The following is a 27,979-nucleotide window of genomic DNA, read 5'->3' on the forward strand; positions in this document are numbered from 1 at the left end:
CCCGCATTTCCTTCATCCACCCCGTATACCGAAATAAGATGAAGGATTTCTGACGCATCCTCCACTCCCACTCTACTAACCGCCCATTCCCTCCACTTTCAAACCCATTCCACCAACATTTCAAAATATAATCACATGAAGATAACATTGAACTCATGCTGATTAAGCTAATTAAATATTATTCTTTTGCCTTTCTCATATAGAAAGGTTATGCAATTGCTCCAAAAACCGACTCTCTAACCGAGGCCCGGAGGGCCGAGTCTCATATAACATTCGATTCAATTCGCCGAGATCGCAAAATATCTGTGTGTATGTATGTGTGTATGTATGTGTGTTTTTTTTAGAGAGCAGTAAAAAAAATTTCAGGAAAACCCTGAGTGAGGAAAAATGTACAAAAACCCCAATGTCTCAGGGAACGGGTTTGGGCTGCCATCACCCGACCCGCTAAAAACCACTGCTCTTGCCCAGAACCTGATTCCTCCCCGGCACTACCTTACGGCATTACTTCGGAGAGGGGTTTTTATGTGCATAGCACACACTCTAATTCAACTACTTACTAGTTCGTTTCTTCCGCAGAGTTACAGCTCCACTCCTCTACACACCACCAATTCTCTACCATCCACACAGACTGGCAAGTTCTGCATGGCAGAAGGAAAGCTGGCTGTGAGTCGAGACTTAGTACTCCTCCCCTACGAGTACAGTCTCGGCGGCAAACTTCAGACTGTCTAATTCACCGAGCCCTTCGGCTCCCTTGTGCCAGTTAGCACGGCAACTCCATTCTCGCACCATTCAGCGCCGTTTACTCATTGAGCACCAGACTTGTTCGCGAACTACTCGGTCTAGTCCCTGACGATGGACCTAGCCTACTCCGACGGAGAGTTCCCCGGCGAGAGAAGTTCTCCCGAAACCGAGCCAACCAACCAGATGTCGAGGTGAGTTCGGCGATTCCGGTGGAGCAGGGCGTCCGGTTCGCTGATGCCCCGACGACCTGCGGCTGGTGGTATTTCGTCGCGGTCTACTCAGTCTAGTCCCCGGCGGTGGATCTAGCTTACGCCGACGGAGAGTTCCCCGACGAAGGAGGCTCTCCCGATACCGATTCTTCTTTTGTTTTAGCACCACAATTTCTTGAGCCCTTTGACTTCCTCTCGTTCCGTTTCGCTCTACTTTCCCGATGAGCCATTAAGCTCCCGCCCTCACTTGTTCGCGAACTACTCGGTCTAGTCCCCAACAATGGATCTGGCCTATTCTCCTGCTACCGAGCGGTAGATTTCTCCTGATTCCGATGTTCGTTTTTGTAAGCCATTTAACTCTCCGCGTCGTCCCGATCTACTCGATCTAGTCCCCGGCGGCGGATCTAGCCTACTCAACGGGCCATACAGTAGGTGCTGAGGTCTATCCGGCGGTTCCGGTTGGGACGTAGCTTCCGGTTCACCAGCGCCCCAACGACCCACTGCTAGCTCTGCGACGCGGTCTACTCGGTCTAATCCCCGGCGGTGGATCTAGCCTACTCACGAGCTACACGGTAGGATGTCGAGGTCAGCGATTCCGGTGAAGCTTGACGTCCGGTTCCCAGGCGCCCCGACGATCCAACTCGGTGATACGTCAAGTACTACTCAACTGGTCCCCGGCGGTGGACCAAGTCTACACAGTTGGAGAGTTCTCCAGCGGCGGTATTTCTCTCGAAATCCGATTTGCGGCTTCTTACTGGTCTCTTCGCCACTTCCTCTGTAGCTCGGAGAGTATGCTCGAGACCACTCTGTTGACAGGGTCCCAGGTATGTTCGTCACGGCACATCTCTTCGACGATATTGTCCACTGTCATACCAGGTATACCTCTACGAACTTATTCGAATCTAGGGCATTCAAAGACCACGTGTTCCGGTGTCTCCTGCACAGTCGCACACTCCGGGCAAAGGGGTGACGAAGCATGTCCAAACCGATGCAAGTACTTCCGGAAGCATCCGTGCCCGGACAAAAACTGCGTCAAATGGAAGTTCACCTCTCCATGCTTCCTATGTACCCAGGCCGATACATTTGGGATGAGTCGGTGGGTCCACCTTCCCTTCTCCGCGTTGTCCCACTCCTGTTGCCATTTAGCCAACGAGTCCGCTCGAACCAGTCTCCTAGCGTTACGTGCGTTTCTCCGCTGGTAGCATTCCACGTCCTCCGCCAGGGTAATGCAGATGGGGATCATCCCGGCGATAACGCATACTGCCTCCGACGATATTGTTCTGTAGGAACTCGTGACTACCTGTATGTATGTATGTATGTATGTATGTATGTATGTATGTATGTATGTATGTATGTATGTATGTATGTATGTATGTATGTATGTGTGTGTATGTGCGGATTTGTTAACAAAATGTCCACATCGGTTTCTTGGAGATGGCTGAACCGATTTTTACAAACTAAGATTCAACTGAAAGGTATAATATTCCCATAGGTTGCTATTGAATTTCATTTTCAACCGACATCTTGTTCCGGATTACGAGTTGAAGAGTATGGTTACAAAACAAAATTTGTTGATTTGTCCACATCGGTTTCTCGGAATTTTTTGAACCGATTTTGACAAACTTGATTTTAAATGAAAGGTCCATCAGCTGCTGTTGAATTTTGTGTGGATCCGAGTTCTGGTTCCTGAATTACAGGGTGATACGTACGATTACGCAGCAAATCCAGATTCTAACGAATTCTGCGATGAATGTAAAAAGGTGAAATTTTTTCCAAAATGTAAACACAACTGTTGAATTTGTAGATCTAGGTCACCAACAGTCATTCAAAGTCTCTTTGGCCACACTGGCCACCATCGACGGATCCGTAAGCATCCAAATTCAGAATAACAATTATATTGGTTTCTCGAAAATGGCTAGACCGATTTGATCAACTTAGTCTTAAATGAAAGGTGTTGCGTCCCCGGAAACTGATATTAAATTCCATCTCCATCCGACGTCCGGCTCCGGAGTTACGGGTTGTGGAGTGCGATCACATAGAAAACTCCGATTCAAACCGATACCGCGATGAATGCAAAAAGGTGCTCTTATATATACTTACCAAGTGTAAGACATTTCCATAATGTTATATTGTACGAATCAGGTTTAAATCATAGTTTGGAGAAATGAGAAAGGCACAATTGCACCTCTAGGTGGATTAAAACAGGTTTTTCCTAGTTTAAATAGAAAATCTCATGATGAATAACCCTGTATATGAGAAAGACAAAACATCAATGTTAGCGTTGTTTGTGTTAGTCAAGGAAACTTCCACATTGAATACAGGAAAGTTGGAAATAAATTCGTTCCAATCAGCAAGCTAAAATATCTAGCATCTTTAACTGCCGATATTTTGAAACGGGGCCTCTGTACTGAAACGAAACGATCCTTCAAATCTCCAATCCTGAAGTAGCTATATTTTATCAGAAAAAAAGCATCCCTCTTTACCCTTTGGCATGAACCGCCTTTACCTCGATTTTGTTTGTTTTTTATCTGGATTTAGTTGTAAACAGGCAACGTTAGCAAAAACTTTTCGTTTTCCTCGTGGATGGATGCCTAGTTCCACTAAAAATGTGATATTTCATGATGATTGGATAGAGTTTAAATAAATGAATAAAACAATATTCGACTCCAAAAATAAACGCGAAGAAAGAATTTAATGTTTTTCAAAATATGACAACAACAAAAATATAAACTACCATTGAATTGTTACCCACTTAGAACCTCCCTAGCGAACCATTCAATAAAATATTGAATCACTCAATTCCACCGCCGGCGGCTTATCCTGTCTGATTCACATAAACTGACGGCGGCGAAACCAGTTTCGCATCATTTGAAAAAATTGGCCGTTACTGCCTTAGTCATTCATATTCGTTGGTTTTTCCTCTCAGATTGATCGATAGAGCAAAAATCACAGAGAGCAATCTGCGCACACACAAACACACAGACATACCCTCACCTGCCGAAAGGTAAGTAGGATTGTCAAACTATAAAGTGCACGTTTTGGCTGGGCCAGATTGGCGGCTGTGCGCTGCTAGTGTCGACAGCCAAAAGCCCCCGCAACCGTGTTGTTGGCTGCGATGCGATCATATGTACGTACACTTCTCCGGATGAATGCACGCCTGTGAGGCCTAACTACTCGCCGCTTTGAGCTGAATCAGTCCTCCTCCAGCGGTTGGTTAGATCGGTAACGATTTTCGATATCGGTTGTTGAGTTCAAACGATCCGCGCGTGACGATTGCAACAAAAAAAAGCGCGCGCACTCAAGTTTACCTTTGTGATCCGGACACGTGCGAAAGTGATTGTTCATGGATTAGAGGATGCACTGAGGAGTGTTTTGGTTTTAAGTGCTTCAATACTGGCGTCTGTCGTCTAGACTAATTGGGGGAAAGTGTTGGCAATTGAGGCAATAGAAGACCGCAAACACGCCGCGGCATGGAGAACGAAGCCTACGTTAGTGATGACGGCAAGCGGTGCAGAGTTGAGGGAATAACCGTGACATGTGTAGTTATCGATCGTGAGGTAGGTTTCATGCGGGTGCCTTGGAAATTATTATAACTCATCAATGAGAGGGCTATTACGAAATCTGTTTATTGCACTGCAAGTGCTGTGCCCATCTCTGGCGAATGGTATTGATTCGAGCTAGTAACAATTGAACGCGAGGTGTCATACTACCGTTATTTTGTTCTGAAACGTGTCCTAGAACAGACAAATGCGAAATGAGACTGTAATTTTTTTACAGGCATAGATGATAACCATTATCTAGATAATTAAGATTACTCATCTAGTATCTGTTTTAAGGGTGTGCCATACATCATCATCATCAGCATCTTGGAATGTGGAATAAATATTTTTGTGAATTATAAGTTATCTGTTCAATCTGACGCGTAAAACTACCAGAACCAAGAACTGACTGAATAATGTTGTCCAATTTTCCTTTTCAAATAATATTAACACCAGTACAACTTTTAAGAAATAACCGAAGCAGATTACTATTTCTCTCCGAGTATAAGTATTTTCTAAAAGTAAATAAAAAATGTATTCGAAGGTTTCGATAAGAGTCTTACCACGAATCAACCCACCGTGCATTGAATGCATTTTCAAAGTTGCACCCCCAAATGCCAACTTCTCGCGCGAGCATGGACCCCTGAAAAGCCTGCCAAAACTAGCAATAACCAGCAACTGCCAGCTCAGGTCGGTAATTCCATGCTCACTGAAAATGAACGAAGAATGAGCAGCAAACTTCAACGGTTCCACGCCGGGCTATGTTTACCAACGTAATGCTGCGGCAAACAATGCACTACGGTGGTTTGCAACCGGTCAAAATTGAGGAGAGCTTTATTGGAAGCAGCATTGGTCTGGTTGTTGTACAGGAGCTAAGGCGTTCAGGCGCTAAATGTCACGTTCGAGTTCTAAGCAGGCACGATACTTATAGCGGTAAGCTCCAGGGCGTACAAGCACTTGTGAATCCTGATTAATTTTCAACACGGATTAAAATGTTTGGTACCTTTCAGCATAACTTAATCCCGCTGCCTCTGTCATTTTCATGACTCTCTCGTCTGATTCTGATCTGCAATACAAAGAAATGGTCAGGAACAACAAATGAAGTTTACTTTTTCGTTCTAGATGAGGACATTGTAGGTTTTTTAAAAATAATTATGTGTGCCGGCAAGTGATAACACTATTGTCAATCTTAAGCAGTTATTTCAGAGCTACAAAAGAGCAAGTGAACGATAAATAGCAGTTTCTTAATCCAGTAAGCATTGGCTTAAGAACAAAGAAAACATTGTATCTATCCTTGACACCACGATTGATGTTGACGATATAGAGCAACTCTGACCCAACATAGTGGTATTGATTTAAAATGTTGTTCTATACGACCGAATCTGAATAGTTTTTGATGGTGAAAATTGAGCGCAGATTTACGGAATTCTCATATCTTCAGTATCATCACTTGCGCAATGCAGTATTGATATCAGTATTATTCAAAATATTTTTGGAATAATTTGTCTGATCACTACATGGACAACCTATTGTTTTAAGAATCATGAGGACTTTTATAAAATTGTGGGAAGGAAATATGGATCTTATTTCTTAGCCGAGATTCCATAATTGTGAATTTATTCAATTTAAAATAATATTATTGCAGAATTATCATGAGTTCTTTTTTGGAGAGATGTCCCAAAATATGGATTAGGGACAATTTTTCGAATGGGAAGCTAAGTTTGAATAACTTTATTAATTAAAAAACATAAACTTGCTCACGGAAAACTTGCATACATTCCAACATTAGTTGAAAATGTCTTTTTTGAGATTGCGTAGACAAAAACTCAAATGTTAAAAAAACAAGAATAACATTTCGGAACTTTGATGGAAGTTTATGATAAATGACGCCGACAGTTTGTCTCTAGCAGCTCAGGATCGGATTTTATGAGCATTAAATTTTTGTTGTATTATTACTTACGTGAATAGCTGCTAAGCAGGATTGGAGTTAATAAAAATTTCAATATATTTCACGACAGTAGCTATTAGTGGTGTATATCTGAGTGCTGAATTGAATGGCGTAATAAAATTTCGTGAACTATGTACTCGTTGTCAAGTTATGAGCTTGAATATTGAAGAAAAGTAAAATAATTGCTCGAGGACTTTTTTGCGGTCACGGTCACATTCATTCGAAACTGTCGAATTTCGATGATAAGTATCATTGAAGAATTTTACAACGTAACAGTCCATCTTCTGATAAAGTAATTTTGACGGTTAATCCTCCTAAAAGTAGTTGTAGAGCATTTTATTACATGTCGATAAAATTCTCTACAACTACTTTTAGGAGGATTAGGAAGAAGCTCGAGACTTAATGTCTCCAGCAAAGTTTTCGAAAATGCTACGTCAAACAACTTTGTTGAAGATATGAATACTCCATATATTCAGAGTATCAAAATATAGTAGACTATAGGGTAAGGTGGGGCAAATCCGACCTAGTAAATGGTTTTGGCTGTAAAATGCTCATTTTACATCGGATGAAGTCGTTTTATATACCAAATTAAAGGTTAGACTCCTGGGCAACTTTCTGTATATAGCATTTTATTTGGATATTGGGAATATTTTGAGATACAAGCGTTTTACAAAAATGTTCATTTCTGCTGTTTTCAAAAATGGTGGGGTAAACCCGACCCCATATGTTTTTGGTTGATTTAGTGCAGATATTACCCAAATTTTATGTTTTTTCAATGATAAATCAATGAATGTTGTGTTATTGAATTGTAACATGAAGAAAATGGAGTTCAATGTCAATCTTGGAATGCTAAAATCACGAGCAGTAGCACGTAATGATATTCCCATTTGCATCGGAGCAATTGCTCGACGAATACAATAATCATCACGTTTCTGTGTCTTTCGTTTGTAATTATGAACCATTTTGCATAAAAATAATAAATAATATCAATAAAAATATATTTCAATTCGATAAATAAAAATTTTCTTAGTAAAAAAGCGGTCGGATTTACCCCAATATTTACAGGTCGGATTTGCCCCATCGCGTAATTTTTCATTACGATGCAATTTAAAAAAATATGAAAAAGGTTGAACTAAATTCATCTATGCACTTTGTAGGACTTAAATCAAAGAATTTAAATCAACTTACATTTATTATGCAATAACTTTAACAATCAGTAATATCCTGTAGTCAATGATGCACAAAAGTCAAATCAAAAGTTGTAAAAACACACTTTTTGTCGTATGAGCATCTCAATGTAGACTAATAAAATGTTGTCATACCACCATTATGATTATTTTCGATGCTCTACACGACAACATTGATATTAGTTCGCGGAGTGCTTCTGATTTTCGGTAACAGAGGGGGGTCGGGTTTACCCAACGGTCGGATTTGCCCCACCTTACCCTATGTAAAAGAAAACTTTAAAATAAGTTAATCTAATATTATTGTATTCGATAAATCTCTTCTATGGTTTATAAACAATAAAATTCACATTGCATTCAAGGTATGAGTCTCTGAAGCTTACAAAAAAGTTATATTAAAGAAAGCTCGCTTTAAAAAAATTGCTAAACATGCTGCAGTCATGTAGCCTTCATATATTCAACAAAATTGTTTCAAATGATACTATTGACAACTTTCCTGAAGGCACCAAGTCCCTATGTTTGGAGAGTTAATTCTCCATAATTACTTCTACAAGAATTAGTAGGGTAAAGTGCCTATTTTCACCATACTAAGCAAGGTGCCTCACTAATTCATTAATTTCTCGGCCTACAATCAATGGAATGCGTAAAAATTGACATCAACAGCTTTGTTTCGTTGTTAAGAACCAATATTATAACACAAATGTTCTGAAAACAGTGAAATTCTCGTGTTTGAGCGCAACGAAAATTCGAATCGAGTGCCCCTATTGTTGCGCTATCATTTGACTCAATGCGTTGAACAAAGATGGCAGACACTGGTCTAACCAACGGCTTCAAATGGGTAGAGTGATAATAGAAACATGGCGAAAATGGGCTCATCACCTTATACCAAAAGATGTGCTGTTTTGTGTTGGAAAATTTCTTTGAAGTTGTTAGACCTTCAAAGTTGATGTTTTCAAAATTATATGATCTTGACTGTGGAAAAAGTATTTGAAAATTTGTCCCAGTTTAAAATATCATGTTCTTTGACTTCAAAGAAAATGATCTACAAAGGTTTAAATACTGTTCCACATTGATTCTTCATTTTTGTAGACTGGAATGGTATCTGTTAGTCTACTAATGCTTCTGAAGTTTCCATAATTGATCAAACTCTTATTAAATTTTAGCATTTTCAAAAAATCAGTAATTTCATCAGCCCCCCTCCCCCCTAAACCAAATTTCTGGCTACGCCACTAACTTTTTTTTATAATTCGTTTATTTGACACGGCTCATAGTGGTAGCTTAACGGAGCCGTGGATCTTTCACATGTTTACAAATGTAAAAATAAAATTATAAACAAATTTTATTGTAATGTTGAATCTCGTGCGCACAACCTTTTATACGCCACTGATTGATATCATTCAATATATCGAACCAAGCAGAAAGATTCGTTATTCAGAACAAGTTGAAAACGCAGTCGAAAGTGACAGCAGTGGAATTAAGACTCCCGTGTACACATAAAATAACAATATAAAGGTGAGGCTACATGACCTATCACCGCGTACTACTCCTTATCTAATTACAAAATGCATGCCACCATATAGAAAAGTAGAATCCTTTACATTTAATACTTGGAGAAAATGCTACTCGAGTATTTCCTAACGGTGTTCTAGTGGCGAGGATGAGGGTCTAGAAACCTAGACTTCGAAACTCACGTAACTATTATGAAACAAACTACACTCTGCATTCATGAAGGGTAAAATCCAACGTGCAAGTACTGAAGTTAGACGGCATACGACGGAAAGATGCGGATGTGAATGCCACTTAACCGATTGCCCATTCATCGACTATAAACCCATCCAAGGCATAGTTTTCAATACCAATACCTGAACCACAAATGTTTTCCACATTAGTGACATCTATTCAGGCCATAACGATAACTGCAAATGCAGCGTATAGTACCTCAAAATCAACTGACAGCACTATCGGATAGAACGTTAATAACAATGACGGGGTATTAACGCTGATGACCAGTACGTGCAAGAAGGAAGGGAGAACATCTGATCGCGAGCATCAAACCTTTGTAAAAGCGATTCAGCAATCAGAATATATTGGCTTGACGTGCCTTCTCATTATTGTCCTGATCAGAAGGTAAAATGAAGGGAAACAGAGGAAGTAGAATGGAAAGGATGAACAAAATGACAGCACGAAAACAAACAGCAGGTAAGTCAAACTCGAAAGTAGTTCAAATCGCCTGCTATATAGCCAACAGCTCTTTACTTTAGTATGATACTAAATTTCAATCAGCCATACATAGTTTCGTCTATGTAAGGACAGCCGAAAATTGCAATCGCGTTGCTGCTGGGCAGTTGCATATCAGATGATATGAAGTTCCTTATTCGGACTCATAAACATGACATGAAAATGAATGCTAGTCATGTGATAATTGAGCGTGCAGTGGTCGGATAAAGCCCTGATCATCATGCCATACTGTTGTTTCGGAAAGTTTAAAGAAGTTTTCAAAATCACTGGGTACGGTTTTGCAAAAAAAAGCTTTAGTATGACTACAATTTTGTAGATTGCAGTACTCGGCTGACGCCCAAGACCGGAACCTTTCATCTGTCCAACTTGATGAAATTGGAAAAGCAGGCTCAGGATTAGCAAAGTCAATCTCTGTGCCGGGCGAATGACAATTTGGTTAAAGCTCTCAATAAACAATTGTAATTACAATCGCCCCGCCTGCTCTAGCCAATTCATCGGCAAATTCATTACCAGTAATACTGGAATGTCCGGGCACCCATACGAGGTAGGCAGTAACGAATGCGGTATTAAATTTGGACAACCCTTCCAGCATTAAAACAAAAATGCAACCCTGCGCAGGACACCATACGTCATACTCTAGGCACACATATTTTAAACATCCAGTGTTGCTTTCCATCCGCTGGAAGATACCATATAAACAAAATGGCAGGCGAATGCCTAACCTGCCACCTAGCTATTATACCAAAAGAAATTTGGACGCAATGGAGGATTATGGCATACCTTTTGTACAAAAAGCTGATAACCCTCCAAATGTGCCACAACTGCGTCCAATCAAGGGTCTCTAGGCTAATTTAAAGCGGAGAGTTCATGCCAAAAATTTTCGAACTAAAACTTTCAAACATCTGATAATCAAAATACCAGTGTGCTCTCTGCTGCTACCCAAGCCAGTGCAAGCTTTTTTCTGCAGAACAAAGGGAACCGTTACTATTATTCTATCAAGATGATTGAGTCTCGACAACAAAATGTGATTCTTCGGGCCAACACGGTGGCCATTGACTTCCGGTCTTTCCGCATAAGACCGAGTATTGGTGATGTGGAACATTTACTGAAGGAGAAAATGCAGCTTCGGTTTTCAGACGTCAGTTTCATTCAGTTGGAGCACGTCAGACACGCGGTGCTGATAACGTTCAACAAATTCGCCCAGGCAAAAAGATTCATTTCGCAAAACAACTTGAAACACGTTCTGGATTGTGACACCGCAAAAATCAAGATCCCTGTGTATATAGATAACGGAAACGTGGAAGTTAAATTATATGATTTGGCACCACGTACTTGCAAAGTGGCCATTAAAAAATTCATGTCGTATTTCGGAGAAGTGGAATCAATCACGGAGGATACGTGGAGGAACTACTTTCCAGGTATTTCAAATGGTGTTTTTGTGGTGAGAATGCGGGTAGACCAACCCATTCCCTCCTACCTTACCCTGCAGTACACAACAGAAGGGGGTGATACCATTATACAGCGAACTCTATGTACATATCAAGGACAAACTAACACGTGCCAGTTCTGTGAACAAACGGCACATTACGGACAACCCTGCCCAGAAACCGCTAAGAAAAGCTCATCTACAGAAAGAAATACCAACACTCAGTTTCCAATATCATTCTCTGAGCCATAAACGGTTGCCAAATTTGTGGCTGCTGTTCAAGCAATAATGACAACTGCGAAAGCCGCGTCAAGTACCACAAACTCAACAGCTAATTCTAGCAACGAGGGAGCTATTAGCAATGACGGAGGGTTCAAGTTAGGAACAACACCTGATCGCGACCATCAAGGCAGTAACCCCGATGATGACCCGGACACGTGCGAAGACGACAAAGATACAAATGACCCCCTTGATATAGTTGACGTGAATGCAAGGATTTCCCCGACACGAAAACGGATCTCCGCGCGCAATGGCAAGTCGCGCGTACGGGATCTATCTTAGCATTAATTGTTTGTTATTTTTATTGTTTACATCATGTAAATATATAAAAGACCCACGGCTCCGTGAAGCTAACACCTTGAGCCGCGCCAAATAAACGAATTAAAAAAAATCAAGGAAATGCCAAAGTGAACTTTTTCGACTACTTTGCAGAAAGTTCCTGCAAACTGTCGCAAAGCTTCTCGAATAGGCTCAATTTTTTCTACATTAAAGTAAGAAGCTGACAAATGTTTTCATATGGAGAGAACATATAATAAAGATTTTTCTATGAAAGAATTGCCTTTTTCCCTTTTGAATTTTGTCCAAATTTGATTCCGCATACGTTATTGTCAATTGTTCTTCTTATTTGAATTCGGCACGCAATCACTAGCTTGGATTGTGATTAGCCGAGCTAAGGGTCTTGATTGGAGTCTGATTATCGGAGCAGAAGTTTATAATTTTGCCGGACAAGCTCTGTTGAAGGGTCGATTGTTTCCCGCACATAATCGCGAAGCTTTCTGCTTGGAATGCAGTGCAGTATCTACCTATCGAGTGAGACTGTTCCAGTTTTATTTCTCGACAGTAGACACCAGCACCAGAAAACCGTCAGTGTAACAGGCCACTTGCGTTTGTTGTTGTCTCTCCATATAGCCAGGCAACCGCTCCTCGCGAGAATCTTCACATGGAATGTCTTGTAAGGAAAACTGAATGTGAGTGCAATATCGCTGTGTGCATGAATATCTTCACCCCATGTAATCATTTGTGATCACAGTCGTGTATGATTGGTAACAAGATCAGCATGGTTACTGTTTTGAAGACCAGTAAAAGCTATCTGTATGCACACGATAGTACTTCTTGTTTAAAATGTATGTGTAATGGTATGATATTTAAAAGGAGCTCAAGGACAGTAGTCGGAGTTGTTGTGAATGCACCATGAGCGCTATTTTTAGCAGATGGAATAGCTTCGACTGGACTGTCACCACATCTCCATTCTGCCACCATACAAGGATGACAATATTGGACATACAATTGTCGTGTAAATCCAACAGATGTATTTGGGTTTAATACCCCAGGTCAAAAGTTTGTCTACATTGCCCAAAGCTCATGCACGCTTTCTTGACTCTGAACTCAATGTGAGAAGTTCTGTTTGGAATCCAATATAACTCCAACGTACTTGATTTAATCCGCACACAGTAGCCCAGAGTCAAAGAACTGCTATGGTCGAACTCCGGTTGTTATTTTCTTATATGAAATATTGCCGTGGAGCCGTACTCTTTAACCCGTAACTCCGGAACCGTATGTCGGATCATAAAAAAATCTATAGCAGCCCATGGAAAAGTTTTCCCTTTATTTGATACTAAGTTTTAACAAATCGGTTAAGTCATCTCTGAGAAACAGAGGTGATATTTTCTCCACGTACACATAGGGGACCGCGGGGCAAGTCCGACACCTTAAGCGCAATAATCTTTCTAAAATTCCACAAAGCTCCTAAAATTGTATATTCTGTGCATAATCCTTGTTTAGGTGGTTCTTAACAAAATATATTTTTTTCAGCGTTTCAAAAAATTGAATTCATTAAAAATTATTGGTTGCCAAAAAATGGAGAAAAATGACATTTTAAAAACGCTGCGGGTAAGACCGACACCCCAAAGGGGCAAGACCGACCCCCTTTTGAACTTTCTTTTTGTCCAATTTTTTCCATTGAAAATGTATTGTGTATGTGTGATAAAGTGCAATTATGCGTATATGAGTATGTGTGATTCAAACGCATGCTTTCTGTAGTTTCATCGCGCAGCAAGAGGAAGAACATTCGAATGCGTGGTGTTATGAATAAATAATGTTTAACGCATGGTTTATATTATGGTACGGGTTTTCTCAAGTAATTCTTTCGAGCTTTATTGCCACTAGTATAGCTATTATAATGAAGAAGAGCTGTTTGGCAAGCAGCTTATATACGCTGTTACTAGGACTCATTCACTTAAAAGTGACGCACCCTTCGTAGTAAGCTATCCGGTTCGTGTTGTGATTTTTCGGAACACTGTTGATCATTAATCCGACGGTCAATGAAAATTTTTCATCAATATCTTTTAAAAATCTCATATTAGATTATACTTTTCATTTCTTTTTGTAATATAACTATGAATCACGTTCAATTTAATTCTTAATTTTTTTGATCGGCTTGAGATAATACTGATAAATAAATGCAAAAAAAACATAGTTTCCGTGTATTTCAATTATTAACATGACGTAATTATAGTATAGTTGAACACAACAAATATACCCAGTCGTTTGTATAGAATCAAAAACGAACCCAATCATCTAAACACCGTGTCGATCTTACCCCACCCAAAAACTGTCGGTCTTACCCCAACAGCGCCCATTTTTGTTAAATGTTCACTTAACAGTATTGAAATACTCAAACTTATCTTCAATACATACAAATAACGATATGGAGAGTAGAATAGAATGTGTGACAAAAAAACTGTTCATTTTCAAAGCTTTTGTGTTATTAAAACCTTAAAATGTATCAACTAAAATAACATCCAAAAGCGCATCAACTTTGCTTTCGCTTGTTTTGTTTATTTCGTTCACGTTTAATGAATCCATATGGCATCGATGTGTATCGAAATGCCTAAAATAATCGTACTAATAATATCCTGTCATTATTGTATGATTTAAAATTTGATATCTGGGAAAAGTCGTGGGGTGTCGGGCTTACCCAGGATGTCGGGCTTACCCCCAGTTCCCCTACGTTGTCTAGTCATTTGACCAAATTCCATTATTTCGAACGCCGAATGCCATTTGGATGAATGTCATTTGGCCGAATGCCATTTGGATGAATGCCATTTGGCGAATGTCATTTGGCTGAATGCCATTTGGCCGAATGTCATTTGGGCGAATGCCATTTGGCCGAATGCCATTTGGGCGAATGTCATTTGGCCGAATGCCATTTGGATGAATGCCATTTGGCCGAATGCCATTTGACCGAATGCCATTTGGCCGAATGCCATTTGGCCGAATGCCATTTGGCCGAATGCCATTTGGCCGAATGCCATTTGGCCGAATGCCATTTGGCCGAATGCCATTTGGCCGAATGCCATTTGGCCGAATGCCATTTGGCCGAATGCCATTTGGCCGAATGCCATTTGGCCGAATGCCATTTGGCCGAATGCCATTTGGCCGAATGCCATTTGGCCGAATGCCATTTGGCCGAATGCCATTTGGCCGAATGCCATTTGGCCGAATGCCATTTGGCCGAATGCCATTTGGCCGAATGCCATTTGGCCGAATGCCATTTGGCCGAATGCCATTTGGCCGAATGCCATTTGGCCGAATGCCATTTGGCCGAATGCCATTTGGTCGAATGCCATTTGGCCGAATGCCATTTGGCCGAATGCCATTTGGCCGAATGCCATTTGGCCGAATGCCATTTGGCCGAATGCCATTTGGCCGAATGCCATTTGGCCGAATGCCATTTGGCCGAATGCCATTTGGCCGAATGCCATTTGGCCGAATGCCATTTGGCCGAATGCCATTTGGCCGAATGCCATTTGGTCGAATGCCATTTGGCCGAATGCCATTTGGCCGAATGCCATTTGGCCGAATGCCATTTGGCCGAATGCCGTTTGGCCGAATGCCATTTGGCCGAATGCCATTTGGCCGAATGCCATTTGGGCGAATGCCATTTGGGCGAATGCCATTTGGGCGAATGCCATTTGGCCGAATGCCATTTGGCCGAATGCCATTTGGCCGAATGCCATTTGGCCGAATGCCATTTGGCCGAATGCCATTTGGCCGAATGCCATTTGGCCGAATGCCATTTGGCCGAATGCCATTTGGCCGAATGCCATTTGGCCGAATGCCATTTGGCCGAATGCCATTTGGCCGAATGCCATTTGGCCGAATGCCATTTGGCCGAATGCCATTTGGCCGAATGCCATTTGGCCGAATGCCATTTGGCCGAATGCCATTTGGCCGAATGCCATTTGGCCGAATGCCATTTGGCCGAATGCCATTTGGCCGAATGCCATTTGGCCGAATGCCATTTGGCCGAATGCCATTTGGCCGAATGCCATTTGGCCGAATGCCATTTGGCCGAATGCCATTTGGCCGAATGCCATTTGGCCGAATGCCATTTGGCCGAATGCCATTTGGCCGAATGCCATTTGTCCGAATGCCATTTGGTCGAATGCCATTTGGCCGAATGCCATTTGGCCGAATGCCATTTGGCCGAATGCCATTTGGCCGAATGCCATTTGGCCGAATGCCATTTGGCCGAATGCCATTTGGCCGAATGCCATTTGGCCGAATGCCATTTGGCCGAATGCCATTTGACCGAATGCCATTTGGCCGAATGCCATTTGGCCGAATGCCATTTGGCCGAATGCCATTTGGCCGAATGCCATTTGGCCGAATGCCATTTGGCCGAATGCCATTTGGCCGAATGCCATTTGGCCGAATGCCATTTGGCCGAATGCCATTTGGCCGAATGCCATTTGGCCGAATGCCATTTGGCCGAATGCCATTTGGCCGAATGCCATTTGGCCGAATGCCATTTGGCCGAATGCCATTTGGCCGAATGCCATTTGGCCGAATGCCATTTGGCCGAATGCCATTTGGCCGAATGCCATTTGGCCGAATGCCATTTGGCCGAATGCCATTTGGCCGAATGCCATTTGGCCGAATGCCATTTGGCCGAATGCCATTTGGCCGAATGCCATTTGGCCGAATGCCATTTGGCCGAATGCCATTTGGCCGAATGCCATTTGGCCGAATGCCATTTGGCCGAATGCCATTTGGCCGAATGCCATTTGGCCGAATGCCATTTGGCCGAATGCCATTTGGCCGAATGCCATTTGGCCAAATGCCATTTGGCCAAATGCCATTTTGCCGAATGCCATTTTGCCGAATGCCATTTGGCCGAATGCTATTTTTCTAAATGTATTTAAGCCGACTAGTTTAGGTTCGAGAGCTATTTAGCCGAAAGTAATATTTACAAAAATACCTATTCTATTTGACTGAATAACCGTTATTGAGAAATTACATAGCTACGACCTAATTATTAACGAATGGATTTATTAGTCTAATATTGATATCGATTGATTATTCTTGTACTTACTTTTTATGTTATTGTTGGTCTAATCATTCTGTAGATATTTTCTTTTTAAACATGAGCTGTTCTTTCTATTCATTTCTTTTATATTTGTGTGGGCAATATTTGCCATGCCGTTCATAGAGCTCAATAAGGTTTTCAGTTTCCAGAAAAAGAGAGAGAAGTACTGATAGATGACATGTATTAATTTCGGGTTTATAAGTACTCCTGGTGGGACGAAGAATCGACTCAGGGGTGGATCGATTGACTTTTCAAAAATTAATTATTTTTGTGGGCAGTCTAGACCACACTTTCCATTGAGCTACCTTAATCCCGATCCTTTTTGGTGGGATAACTGTCAAAAATGCTAACCCATGCGTTTCGTTGCGTTGCGTAAGCACGGTATACTTCGTAGATTGCAGACTGATGGCTCTCATTTCCAGCCAGACTACTTAAGGAACATTGTTTGGGAATAACAATTGATCCAGTACAAGCGAGAATTTCGCCTGAGAACCACCATTGCTGGCCATGACCATCTTTACCGTTACTTGGGATATGAGAAAGGAAGTGTTGATGTGGTACTTACTTAACGGAAGGCCCCGACTCAGTTATACTTCCATAAGTACTATGGATTGGGTAGTGGGTGGGTTGTTAGTCAGGATTCGCCTCAAGGAAGCGATGCGACTGAGAATATATTTTCGTGCATAAAGAGTTTGAGTACTTTATTGACTGCAGGATCCGTAAATGTTCTAGATGCGAAGGCGTTTAACTCTGGATAACCAGGCTAAATTCACTGTTAAGGAAGACCGATAGTGTCAAACGAACGAATTAAAAATCATTCTGAAGTTGTAAACGGTTGAACCCTCTGTACTATTATATTTTGAAAGCTGAGCTCTGTCGGTTTATGAAATGAAAGGAGAATTTTATTTATAATTTAATGACCCAATTCTGTTAACTATGGCGAGCAGATTCACGGCACCGATTCTTCTTTGTTGCTCTTTGATTGAAGTTTCATGTTTATGTTTTGGATTTCATACTTTATCATCATTTACTTCTACGTCAGGAATAGCCCAGGGAAGTTACTTGGACCGTTGCTGTTTCTGCTTTACTTCAATGACATGTATTTAGTGCTTAGGACTCCTCGTCGGTCCGTCGCAGACAAGTCCACAGTATATCGTCTCATCCGCTCAATCGAGGATTGCAGATTTCTAAAAAACAACTTAAAACCTTTGTTGATTGCTGTATAGCAAGAAACGCAGGTCAGTAAATTCGGAAATGTGGTCTGTGATCAGGTATCTGATACGCCACCATGATTTCAAAGCCAAGATCTAGTACGTCACGTTAAGGTCGATACACAATGAAGTGCACCGATTCCATTCAAAACCACTTTGTAATAGTCGAGCTCGTTTAATTTGGTGATACATCACGGTGTCGAATTTTTGGTATTCATCAACATGTCCAAAACAACACTTTTCAACAATTAGTGGTGCAATATTTTAACTTTTCAACAGGCATCTAAAGATTGAGTCATGCCGTACCGTGTCTGAATAGTGAAGATCGTGCTTCGAGCAAAACGAACAGAACAATTTGAACTGTTAGTGGGGCCCATAATTTGTGTACCCGCTGAGATGTTGACTTGTGTTATTTCAATACAAATGGAAAAGGAGTGCCATATACGTGTCTGTGATCGAATGCTCATGAGAGACATACTGACAACGCTCTGCTTGCGAGACTAGAAAGTGTTCGTTTAATAAAGGGGAGGAGGTCTTCTTTATATTGTCCTGTTCTACTCGCCTGGTATGGTCACCCTACACTTCTCCACACTCCACTCCACACATGAATATTTTGATATAATCCGGGTTAGTAGGCGGTGCCAAATCCGGGCTTGTACGCGGTGCCAGTTTAAGCTTCTTGCCTCGGCTAAGGAGTTGAACGTTGTTAGTACTGCTTGTCTCGTATGATGTAGTTGTATGAGTGATACTTCTGTAAGCACAAGTTCCATTTTCACCTTGCCCAACTATTCCACCTCGCACACTATTGGTCTAAGACGGACCTGCGAAAAGTCAATCACGATTGTGTTCTCCCGTATGGGGGTGAATTTTATTTTGTGACTCATTTCACTCGCAGTTGGTGGCTACGGGACTTTGCTGTTCCATAGTTTACACGACCACGCTATAGCGGAGCGGCGCGGGTAGTATTTGTTGTTTGTGTGTTTGTGGTGCCTATCAACATAGTTTCACGGCTAGATGTTTGACAGCGGTTAATCTTCTTTGCCTCACGTCTTACAATATCCTATATAATAGAGAGTATAAAATGTCGTGATCAATTTGGTGTTATTTGCACCAACCAATCTGCTACATGTAATAAATTTAACCGCGATAACAATCGCTAGAATGCAGATATGGTAAAGTGCCTATTTTTACCCCATTAAGGTGGGTACCTTACTAATTCATAAATCACTCGGCCAACAATAGCTGGAATGCGTACAAATTGACATCAACAGCTTTGCTTCATTGTTAAGAATCAAGCTAATACCAAAAATGTGCTGAAAACTATGAAATGCACGAAAAGAAAACTTGAATCGAGTTCTAGCATTTGACCTGATGCAATGCACAGTGTTTTATTTTGCCAAAATCGTGCGATCTATCAATTACGCCTAAATTGTTAAATTTGGGTCAATTAAGTCTGCGGAGGAATTTGTGGATATTATAAGCCCTTTCATATGCTGCAAGCTTTTGCCAACAACTTTGCTGAAGACACGAAGTCTTTATCTTTGATATCTTCAACATTATCACTGGTTATTTATGGATGGTCCCTTTAAAACCAATATATTGATATTTTAAACATCATTCTGCCAAGTTCGGTACGTTCCGTAAAATGATTTGAATTATCAAAATGGATAACTTTCTATATTACAACGGTGGATTATCTCGTGTATTTTCAATTATATTTGGCAGTTGTTGAAAATTGTTTCAAATGGTTTTTGGTTGTTAACGTGGAAACGGCTGAATTTACGACAACAATATTTTCGGACTATTCATCAAAAATAGCAAGGTTTTGCGTTTGCTGCTATTATTTTTAATTTTAATTTAATCCTCCTATAAGTGAGAATTATTGCTGTACGCTTTACAGTTTTCACGTGAATAATTTTTCGCCCGTTTTTGACGAGAGAAAAAACACTGTGCAATGCGTTGAACAAAGATGGCATGCGCTCCTCGCTCTACTCAACGCACAGTGGGGCCGGGCCGGACAAAACCCCCAAAATTCATTGTCGATTTTCATACCTTTTATATTTTTTCCTAAATGTACCATACCTAAAGCTATATTTGCCAAATTGCAAAATATAAGTGCTACATTTTTTTAACCGACTTGGAACTCTGCAAGAGTTTGAGTGACAAAAAGTTTTTGTTCATTCTAATTCATCTCGCTTTAATAGATACTACAATGATAATTTAACAACACATATAAACATTTCCAATAGAAAATTATCTCAGGAATTCAATGGTGTATTTCGATTTGAGAAATAATGAGTATTTAAAAAGTTACCAATGAAATCAATATAACTATGTTGTTTAACGCGATCTTATTTACATTCAGAGTGTCATCTCTTTATCGGTAAAAGCGTGTTGAAGGATCTCATCTAGTACAACTGACGTAGAATTTTATCGAATTTCAAAAAATCATAAACGCGTGAGTGTTTAAAGTGTTCTTTTCTACCCGATTTGTAGTTATTAGACAATGATGCAACATTTATTTGCGAAATTTTAAAAAAATAATCTTTTAGAACCACCCTAGACTGTCTAATATTCATTTTAGCTCCCTAATTTAGTCAAAATCGAGTTAAGCGCACCAAAATTACCCTTAGATGATATTTTCAGTCATTTTAAATTATTTTTGAGGTTTTGTCCAGCTTGTGTATGGAGTGGATTCAAACATGGCGAAACTTGGCTCATTACCGTAATTTTTGTAGTTATTTCGATTCTACCACACGGTTCGAGGGATAGAGATTTCCTGGTACCCAACGTCAACAAATACCCCAAGGATGACAACAGGTACTGTTGATTTTTCTGCTCCACCCTAATAATGGACATTGACCATTGCAGATTTCTCCAACATCCGCATCCAGTTTTTATTAATTGGCGTAGAAAGATGTGTGCGACTGTCCTGGGTTGTTACTCGTCTGATATGATCACCCTATATAACCCATTAATTCGAAGTAGTTTTCGTTCGTCATACCTCGGGATGTGTTTTTTTGTTTTTGGAAAAGTTTGAGCAGTGTTCTGTCAACAATTTTTTGCGATTTGCAACCACCACCGGAAAATGTGTTGCATCAATGTGCAGTGATGCAATAATATGCGAACATAGTGACGAAGAATCCCACGGTAAAATTTGTGAAGGGGATTCCGAAACAGTGAAAAAGTTGTTTCGCTTGTTTAGTGTGAAGTGCTGAACTCCATATGGTCACCAACACGGAGGTTGAGAAAGTATCAGCATATCAAGCTGGGAATCTCAATTATGTTTGGGGAACTGGGTACTATTCGATCGTTATCAAAAGGTATTCTAAAGGGCACGTTACGGCTCACTTTCGATGCTACTGAAATGTTAGGAGTTAATAACAAGATGATACTCTCTTTAGTGTTCAGAGCATGGGAGATGTGCCGCCCAATAATTTTGCTCCATACTGTAGCATCGGAACAACCAGTCAAAGAGGTGTCGCTTTGTCTAGCAGAGTCTGACATGCTGGTATGCATTATGCAAGCTTCGGTAATTGTACACGAGAATAATGCTGGATGCTGATGCTCACTGTGTTAATGTTCGCATTAGTGAGATTTGAGCATATGATGGGATGAACGAAGCAGGTGTCTGACTCAAATTTGTGAAGAATTATTCCAATTAATGATGCGCGCGTGATTTTCCTAACCATGAGCGATTAACTAGCAAATCATTCTGTTATACCGGTCGGATCATTGAGTGCATTTTGTGTATTTGCATATTACCCAGAAGTTTGAAGAATTCGGAATCTATAAAGAATGATGACATTAAAGTGTTTATATTGACGATTGAAAAGATCAACCTAATCCGTTAGCATTTTGTTTACAGCAGTGCCAAACTTATTTCCATTGACACATTCAGGTACCAGAAGAAACTGGGTCATACACCGTTAACGTTTAATACAGAAAATTTTAGAAAATGTCTATTAAGTACATCTAAGTATCTATCTACGTCTATCTTTCCACCAACAGAACGGAACCATTGCCAACGGCGGATCCAACCATCTCAGTAATGCTGCTCCCACACCACCCCAAGTCACCGTGCGAGAAAAATGGGGCAAAAACGTCGAGTTCCTGCTGTCCTGCGTAGCCCTGTCGGTCGGGTTCGGCAACGTCTGGCGATTCCCGTACACGGCCTTCAACAACGGTGGTGGCGCATTTGTGATACCCTACCTGATAGTGCTGCTAATTATAGGCCGACCCGTGTACTACCTAGAGATGGTGATGGGTCAATTTTCGAACCGAGGTTGCGTAAAAGTTTACGATCTGGCCCCGGCAATGCGGGGCATCGGTGTCGGTCAAACCGTTGCGATCTTCAGCGTGATCACGTACTACGCAGCGGTGCTGGCGATCACTTTCCGCTACCTGGTGGCATCGTTCAGCACGCAATTACCGTGGAGCAAGTGCGAACCTCAGTGGGAAGACTGCGTTGATTCCAGCTATATTGGAATGATCAACGCGGGAAACAGGACTAATGTTCAAACCTCTGCCGAGTTGTTTTTCAGGTATAACGATCCACTCCGTCAGTAGATAATGTTATCCTAATTTACAATTTTCATTTCAGAAATTCAGTATTACACAAAGCGGATTCCCTAGATGATGGAATCGGACTTCCGGATTGGGAGCTGGTCATATGCCTGATCGTGTCCTGGGCTTGTATTATTGCAATTCTTATACGAGGTAAATTGCTCACGATCGATACCTCTCCTAGTTGGTAAATGCGATTTTCTATGTTTCAGGAATCAAAAGTTCAGGGAAGTTTTCCTACTTCCTCGCCATATTCCCCTACGTCATCATATTCATTCTACTGATCAGGTCGGTGACCTTACCGGGAGCTTGGAACGGTATCAAGTACTTTTTCACGCCCGACTGGAATAAGCTGCTGACCATCGAGGTTTGGTACGAAGCTGTTACGCAGTGCTTCTTTTCTTTAACTATCTGCTTCGGAGGGCTGATTGTCTACTCGTCTTTCAATAACTTCCATAACGATATTTACCGGTAAGTACAAAAGATTTGAATTTTAGAAAAAAATTTCTATTCCTTTTACTATTTATCACAATTGTTTGAATTATTTTTTTAATTGGAAGAACGAACAAAATTTGATAATTTTAATAATTTTGAAGAAATATGGAAAAATAAAAGAAAAATGAAATTAAAAGTCTAAAAAATTTGGAAGATTTGACAAGATCTGAAGCTTTTTTAAAAAAATTGATAAATCAAAAAATTTTAATTAATTTTTAAAACGACTTAAAAAACAAAAAATATATTACAGATATAAAATGTTCCAAAAATAAAACATTTAAAGCGATCAAAAAATAGAAAAATTTAAAAAACAAAGATTTAGGATTTTGAACACATTTTTTAAAATTCAAAAAGATTAATAAAAAATGAAAAATTTTAAAATATCTAAAATTTTTAAAAACTTTGAAGTTTTGAAAATTTAAAAAAGTGCAATAAATTTAAAAATTTAGAAAATTTCTTAGGTTTGAAAATATTTGAAACATCAAAAACAATTGAACAATTTGAAAAATTTGAAAATGCTTGAATATGTAATTTTAAAATTTTTTAACAAAAATTTAAAAAAATTCAAATATTTAAGAAATTTAAGATTCAAAAAATTTAAAATTTTTTATAAATTTGAAAAATTTAAAAAATTTGAAACATTTGAAAATTTTTAAAAAATTAAAAAAATTGTAAAGATTTAAAAAAATTGGGATCTGAAAAATTTGAAAATTCTAAAAATTTGAAAAAAATTTGAAAGATTGGAAAAATTTGAAAAAATTTAAAACTTAAAGTATTTAAAAAAATTGAAAAATTTAAAGAATTTGAAAAACAAGCAATTTACATAATTTTAAAAAGGGGTGGGTGTAGCGTAGTTGGTAAATCGATTGCCTTGTACGCAGCGCACCTGGGTTCGAGTCCCGACCCCGCACATAAGGTTAGAAATTTTTCATAAGAGATTTTTCTAACCCGAAGAGGCGAATGACCTTAAGGTTAGAACCTCTATAATCGAAATAAAAAAAATGATTGAAAAGTTTGAAAAATTTAAAATCCTATCTCCTATCTCCTCCTATCTCTTTTCTCCTATCTCCTTTCTCTTATCTTTTATCTCGTATCTCGCATCTCGTATCTCGTATCTCGTATCTCATATCTCATATCTCGTATCTCGTATCTCGTATCTCGTATCTCGTATCTCGTATCTCGTATCTCGTATCTCGTATCTCGTATCTCGTATCTCGTATCTCGTATCTCGTATCTCGTATCTCGTATCTCGTATCTCGTATCTCGTATCTCGTATCTCGTATCTCGTATCTCGTATCTCGTATCTCGTATCTCGTATCTCGTATCTCGTATCTCGTATCTCGTATCTCGTATCTCGTATCTCGTATCTCGTATCTCGTATCTCGTATCTCGTATCTCGTATCTCGTATCTCGTATCTCGTATCTCGTATCTCGTATCTCGTATCTCGTATCTCGTATCTCGTATCTCGTATCTCGTATCTCGTATCTCGTATCTCGTATCTCGTATCTCGTATCTCGTATCTCGTATCTCGTATCTCGTATCTCGTATCTCGTATCTCGTATCTCGTATCTCGTATCTCGTATCTCGTATCTCGTATCTCGTATCTCGTATCTCGTATCTCGTATCTCGTATCTCGTATCTCGTATCTCGTATCTCGTATCTCGTATCTCGTATCTCGTATCTCGTATCTCGTATCTCGTATCTCGTATCTCGTATCTCGTATCTCGTATCTCGTATCTCGTATCTCGTATCTCGTATCTCGTATCTCGTATCTCGTATCTCGTATCTCGTATCTCGTATCTCGTATCTCGTATCTCGTATCTCGTATCTCGTATCTCGTATCTCGTATCTCGTATCTCGTATCTCGTATCTCGTATCTCGTATCTCGTATCTCGTATCTCGTATCTCGTATCTCGTATCTCGTATCTCGTATCTCGTATCTCGTATCTCGTATCTCGTATCTCGTATCTCGTATCTCGTATCTCGTATCTCGTATCTCGTATCTCGTATCTCGTATCTCGTATCTCGTATCTCGTATCTCGTATCTCGTATCTCGTATCTCGTATCTCGTATCTCGTATCTCGTATCTCGTATCTCGTATCTCGTATCTCGTATCTCGTATCTCGTATCTCGTATCTCGTATCTCGTATCTCGTATCTCGTATCTCGTATCTCGTATTTCGTATCTCGTATCTCGTATCTCGTATCTCGTATCTCGTATCTCGTATCTCGTATCTCGTATCTCGTATCTCGTATCTCGTATCTCGTATCTCGTATCTCGTATCTCGTATCTCGTATCTCGTATCACGTATCTCGTATCTCGTATCTCGTATCTCGTATCTCGTATCTCGTATCTCGTATCTCGTATCTCGTATCTCGTATCACGTATCACGTATCTCGTATCTCGTATCTCGTATCTCGTATCTCGTATCTCGTATCTCATCTCGTATCTCGTATCTCGTATCTCGTATCTCGTATCTCGTATCTCGTATCTCGTATCTCGTATCTCGTATCTCGTATCTCGTATCACGTATCTCGTATCTCGTATCTCGTATCTCGTATCTCGTATCTCGTATCTCGTATCTCGTATCTCGTATCTCGTATCTCGTATCTCGTATCTTGTATCTCGTATCTCGTATCTCGTATCTCGTATCTCGTATCTCGTATCTCGTATCTCGTATCTCGTATCTCGCATCTCGTATCTCGTATCTCGTATCTCGCATCTCGTATCTCGTATCTTAATAGTCAGGAAGAGCTATTTCTTTTTGATTCGTGGTTCCGCCTTTTGACTTATGGCCTGAATTTATTTACTTTTGACTGATATCCACTAGCTTTAAAATTTGCACGTGAACTGTAAATTCCCAAAATAAACTTTTTTTTAAATTCGAATCTCATCCTCAGTCACGCCGTAATCATCACCTGGCTGGACACCTTTACCTCGCTGATTTCCGGTTGCATCGTATTTGCCATCATCGGGCACCTGGCACACGTAACCGAACAGCCAGACATACGGAAGGTGGTCAAAAGTGGTCCCGGATTGACGTTTGAGACGTACCCGGATGCGATCGCCAAGTTTGACTTCCTGCCCCAGCTGTTTTCGATTCTGTTCTTCTTCATGTTGTTCCTGCTGGGAATTGGAACACTGATCGGAATCGTCACGTCCGTGATCACCGCCATTCACGACCAGAACCCACACTGGAAACGGTGGAAGGTGGTTCTGGTGGTGTCGTTTGTCGGTTTCTGCATTGGATTAGTGTACCTTACCCCTGGTGGACTGTTCATTCTGGATTTGGTGGATTACTATGGCGCCACTTTCGTGACGCTTACGTTGGCCGTTTTCGAACTGTTGACATTCGGATGGATCTACGGAGTTGACCGAGTTTGCAAGGATATTGAGTTCATGTTGGAGAAGAGAACCGGCTTGTTCTGGCGAATTTGTTGGGGTGTTGTCACACCAATTGTAGTGCTGGTCATTCTGCTGTTCAGTATTGTGAATTACGTACCGAAGGATTTGCCTTCGGGTTATAACGGTAGGTTTACGATTTCAGACAACGTATAGAAGATGGTACAAATAAAAATTGTTTTCGTTCACAGCATTCGGATGGTGTCTCTACACGGTAGCCGTCCTGCAATTACCCGTCTGGGGAATCTATGCATGGTACAAAGAGTCTGCTACCAACTCCATCCAGAAGGTAAGGAATATTTTAAATCCAATGAGTGGCTGGGGTCCCGAGGATGCCGCCATCCGATCCAAGTACAACACGTTCATGAGTGAACACGAAGCTGCCTCCTCGGTAGAGAATTTCACTGTAGCCAAATACATTCGGAGGAAACTGTTAGAGTAGCGAATTTGTCGTTAAAATTTGTTGTGTTTATTTTTAAATTTATGTCGATATTTGCTTAAAAAATGTGATAAGAAAAATAAAACGAAAAACTGCATCAGTTGCTTCCATTCGTCTTAAAATATCTTCATTCATCGACGTATTTTCGATGGCGGCGTAAACAAGTGTGATGAAAAGGTGGCCGGAGGGGGAAGAAGCGAATTTACGTGCCAAAACAAAACAGATACACAAGAACGTTAGTACGAAATGTGCAGTCGTTTATTTTTGTGTCGATGCAAATACAGTCACTGATGGCTAAAGTGGCCAATAGCAACAAGCGATGTTAGGAATAGCTTCATTCGTCGTACTAGTTTAGGTACTATTCATATGAGTGTTGCAGGAGTCCTATCGCTGCATAGTTGTTCAAGATTCTCGAGTAAGTTCAAATTGAAAACCAGTTGTGTGTCCAACTTAATCAGACCGACAAGGGTAACCGGGTATCCTCCAACCGAAATGTTCATTGCTAATGCTATTGCAACCGATTTGGACATTTGGACGATTTGGAAGTTTTGGATTCAGAAACTTGTTTATTTTTAAATTCTTTAGAAAATGAATCAGATTCCCGGGAATGTGGATAACACTGTGCAAATGCCATGAGCATTTCAGTTTTGCGCGTCTCGTATACCCTTGTTGGCCTGTATAAAGTATAAAAATCTAGAAGCCCCTCCTAAGACAACAATCTCTCGCAACATTAATTTATTTTCCAAAAGTTATCCTTGATGATGTTCTCAAAACCAGTTTCCAACTCGGGAAAGAATACTGGTATTCCATGTATTGAAATTTGAAATGGTACCCGGGTACCCTGTCAGACACATAATATAGCTATTTCGATATTTCGGCGTGTTCACAAGACGTGTGACCTTAAGGATTCAGTGTCTAACTGGTTGCCAA

General features: G+C 40.5%; 1 protein-coding gene across 1 annotated transcript; it reads left to right on the forward strand.

Annotated features, from left to right (window-relative positions):
- Positions 1 to 3,989: 3,989 nt before the first annotated feature.
- LOC131688927 (sodium-dependent nutrient amino acid transporter 1-like) lies at positions 3,990 to 27,157 on the forward strand. The gene is made up of 6 exons (XM_058973552.1): positions 3,990 to 4,507; positions 22,158 to 22,690; positions 22,750 to 22,865; positions 22,925 to 23,183; positions 26,109 to 26,737; positions 26,802 to 27,157. The coding sequence occupies exons 1-6, from the start codon at positions 4,421 to 4,423 to the stop codon at positions 27,050 to 27,052; spliced, it is 1,875 nt and encodes a 624-aa protein (XP_058829535.1). The 5' UTR covers positions 3,990 to 4,420; the 3' UTR covers positions 27,053 to 27,157.
- Positions 27,158 to 27,979: the final 822 nt, after the last annotated feature.

Source organism: Topomyia yanbarensis, chromosome 3 (assembly GCF_030247195.1).
Source record: "Topomyia yanbarensis strain Yona2022 chromosome 3, ASM3024719v1, whole genome shotgun sequence".
Classification (NCBI taxonomy): domain Eukaryota; kingdom Metazoa; phylum Arthropoda; class Insecta; order Diptera; family Culicidae; genus Topomyia; species Topomyia yanbarensis.

Coding starts and splice junctions, on each gene's coding strand:
- LOC131688927 (XM_058973552.1), top strand. CDS start 4,421: ATGGAGAACGAAGCCTACGTTAGTGATGACGGCAAGCGGTGCAGAGTT. Junction 22,866..22,924: donor TATTGCAATTCTTATACGAG/GTAAATTGCTCA, acceptor TCTATGTTTCAG/GAATCAAAAGTTCAGGGAAG. Junction 26,738..26,801: donor TTTGCCTTCGGGTTATAACG/GTAGGTTTACGA, acceptor TTTCGTTCACAG/CATTCGGATGGTGTCTCTAC.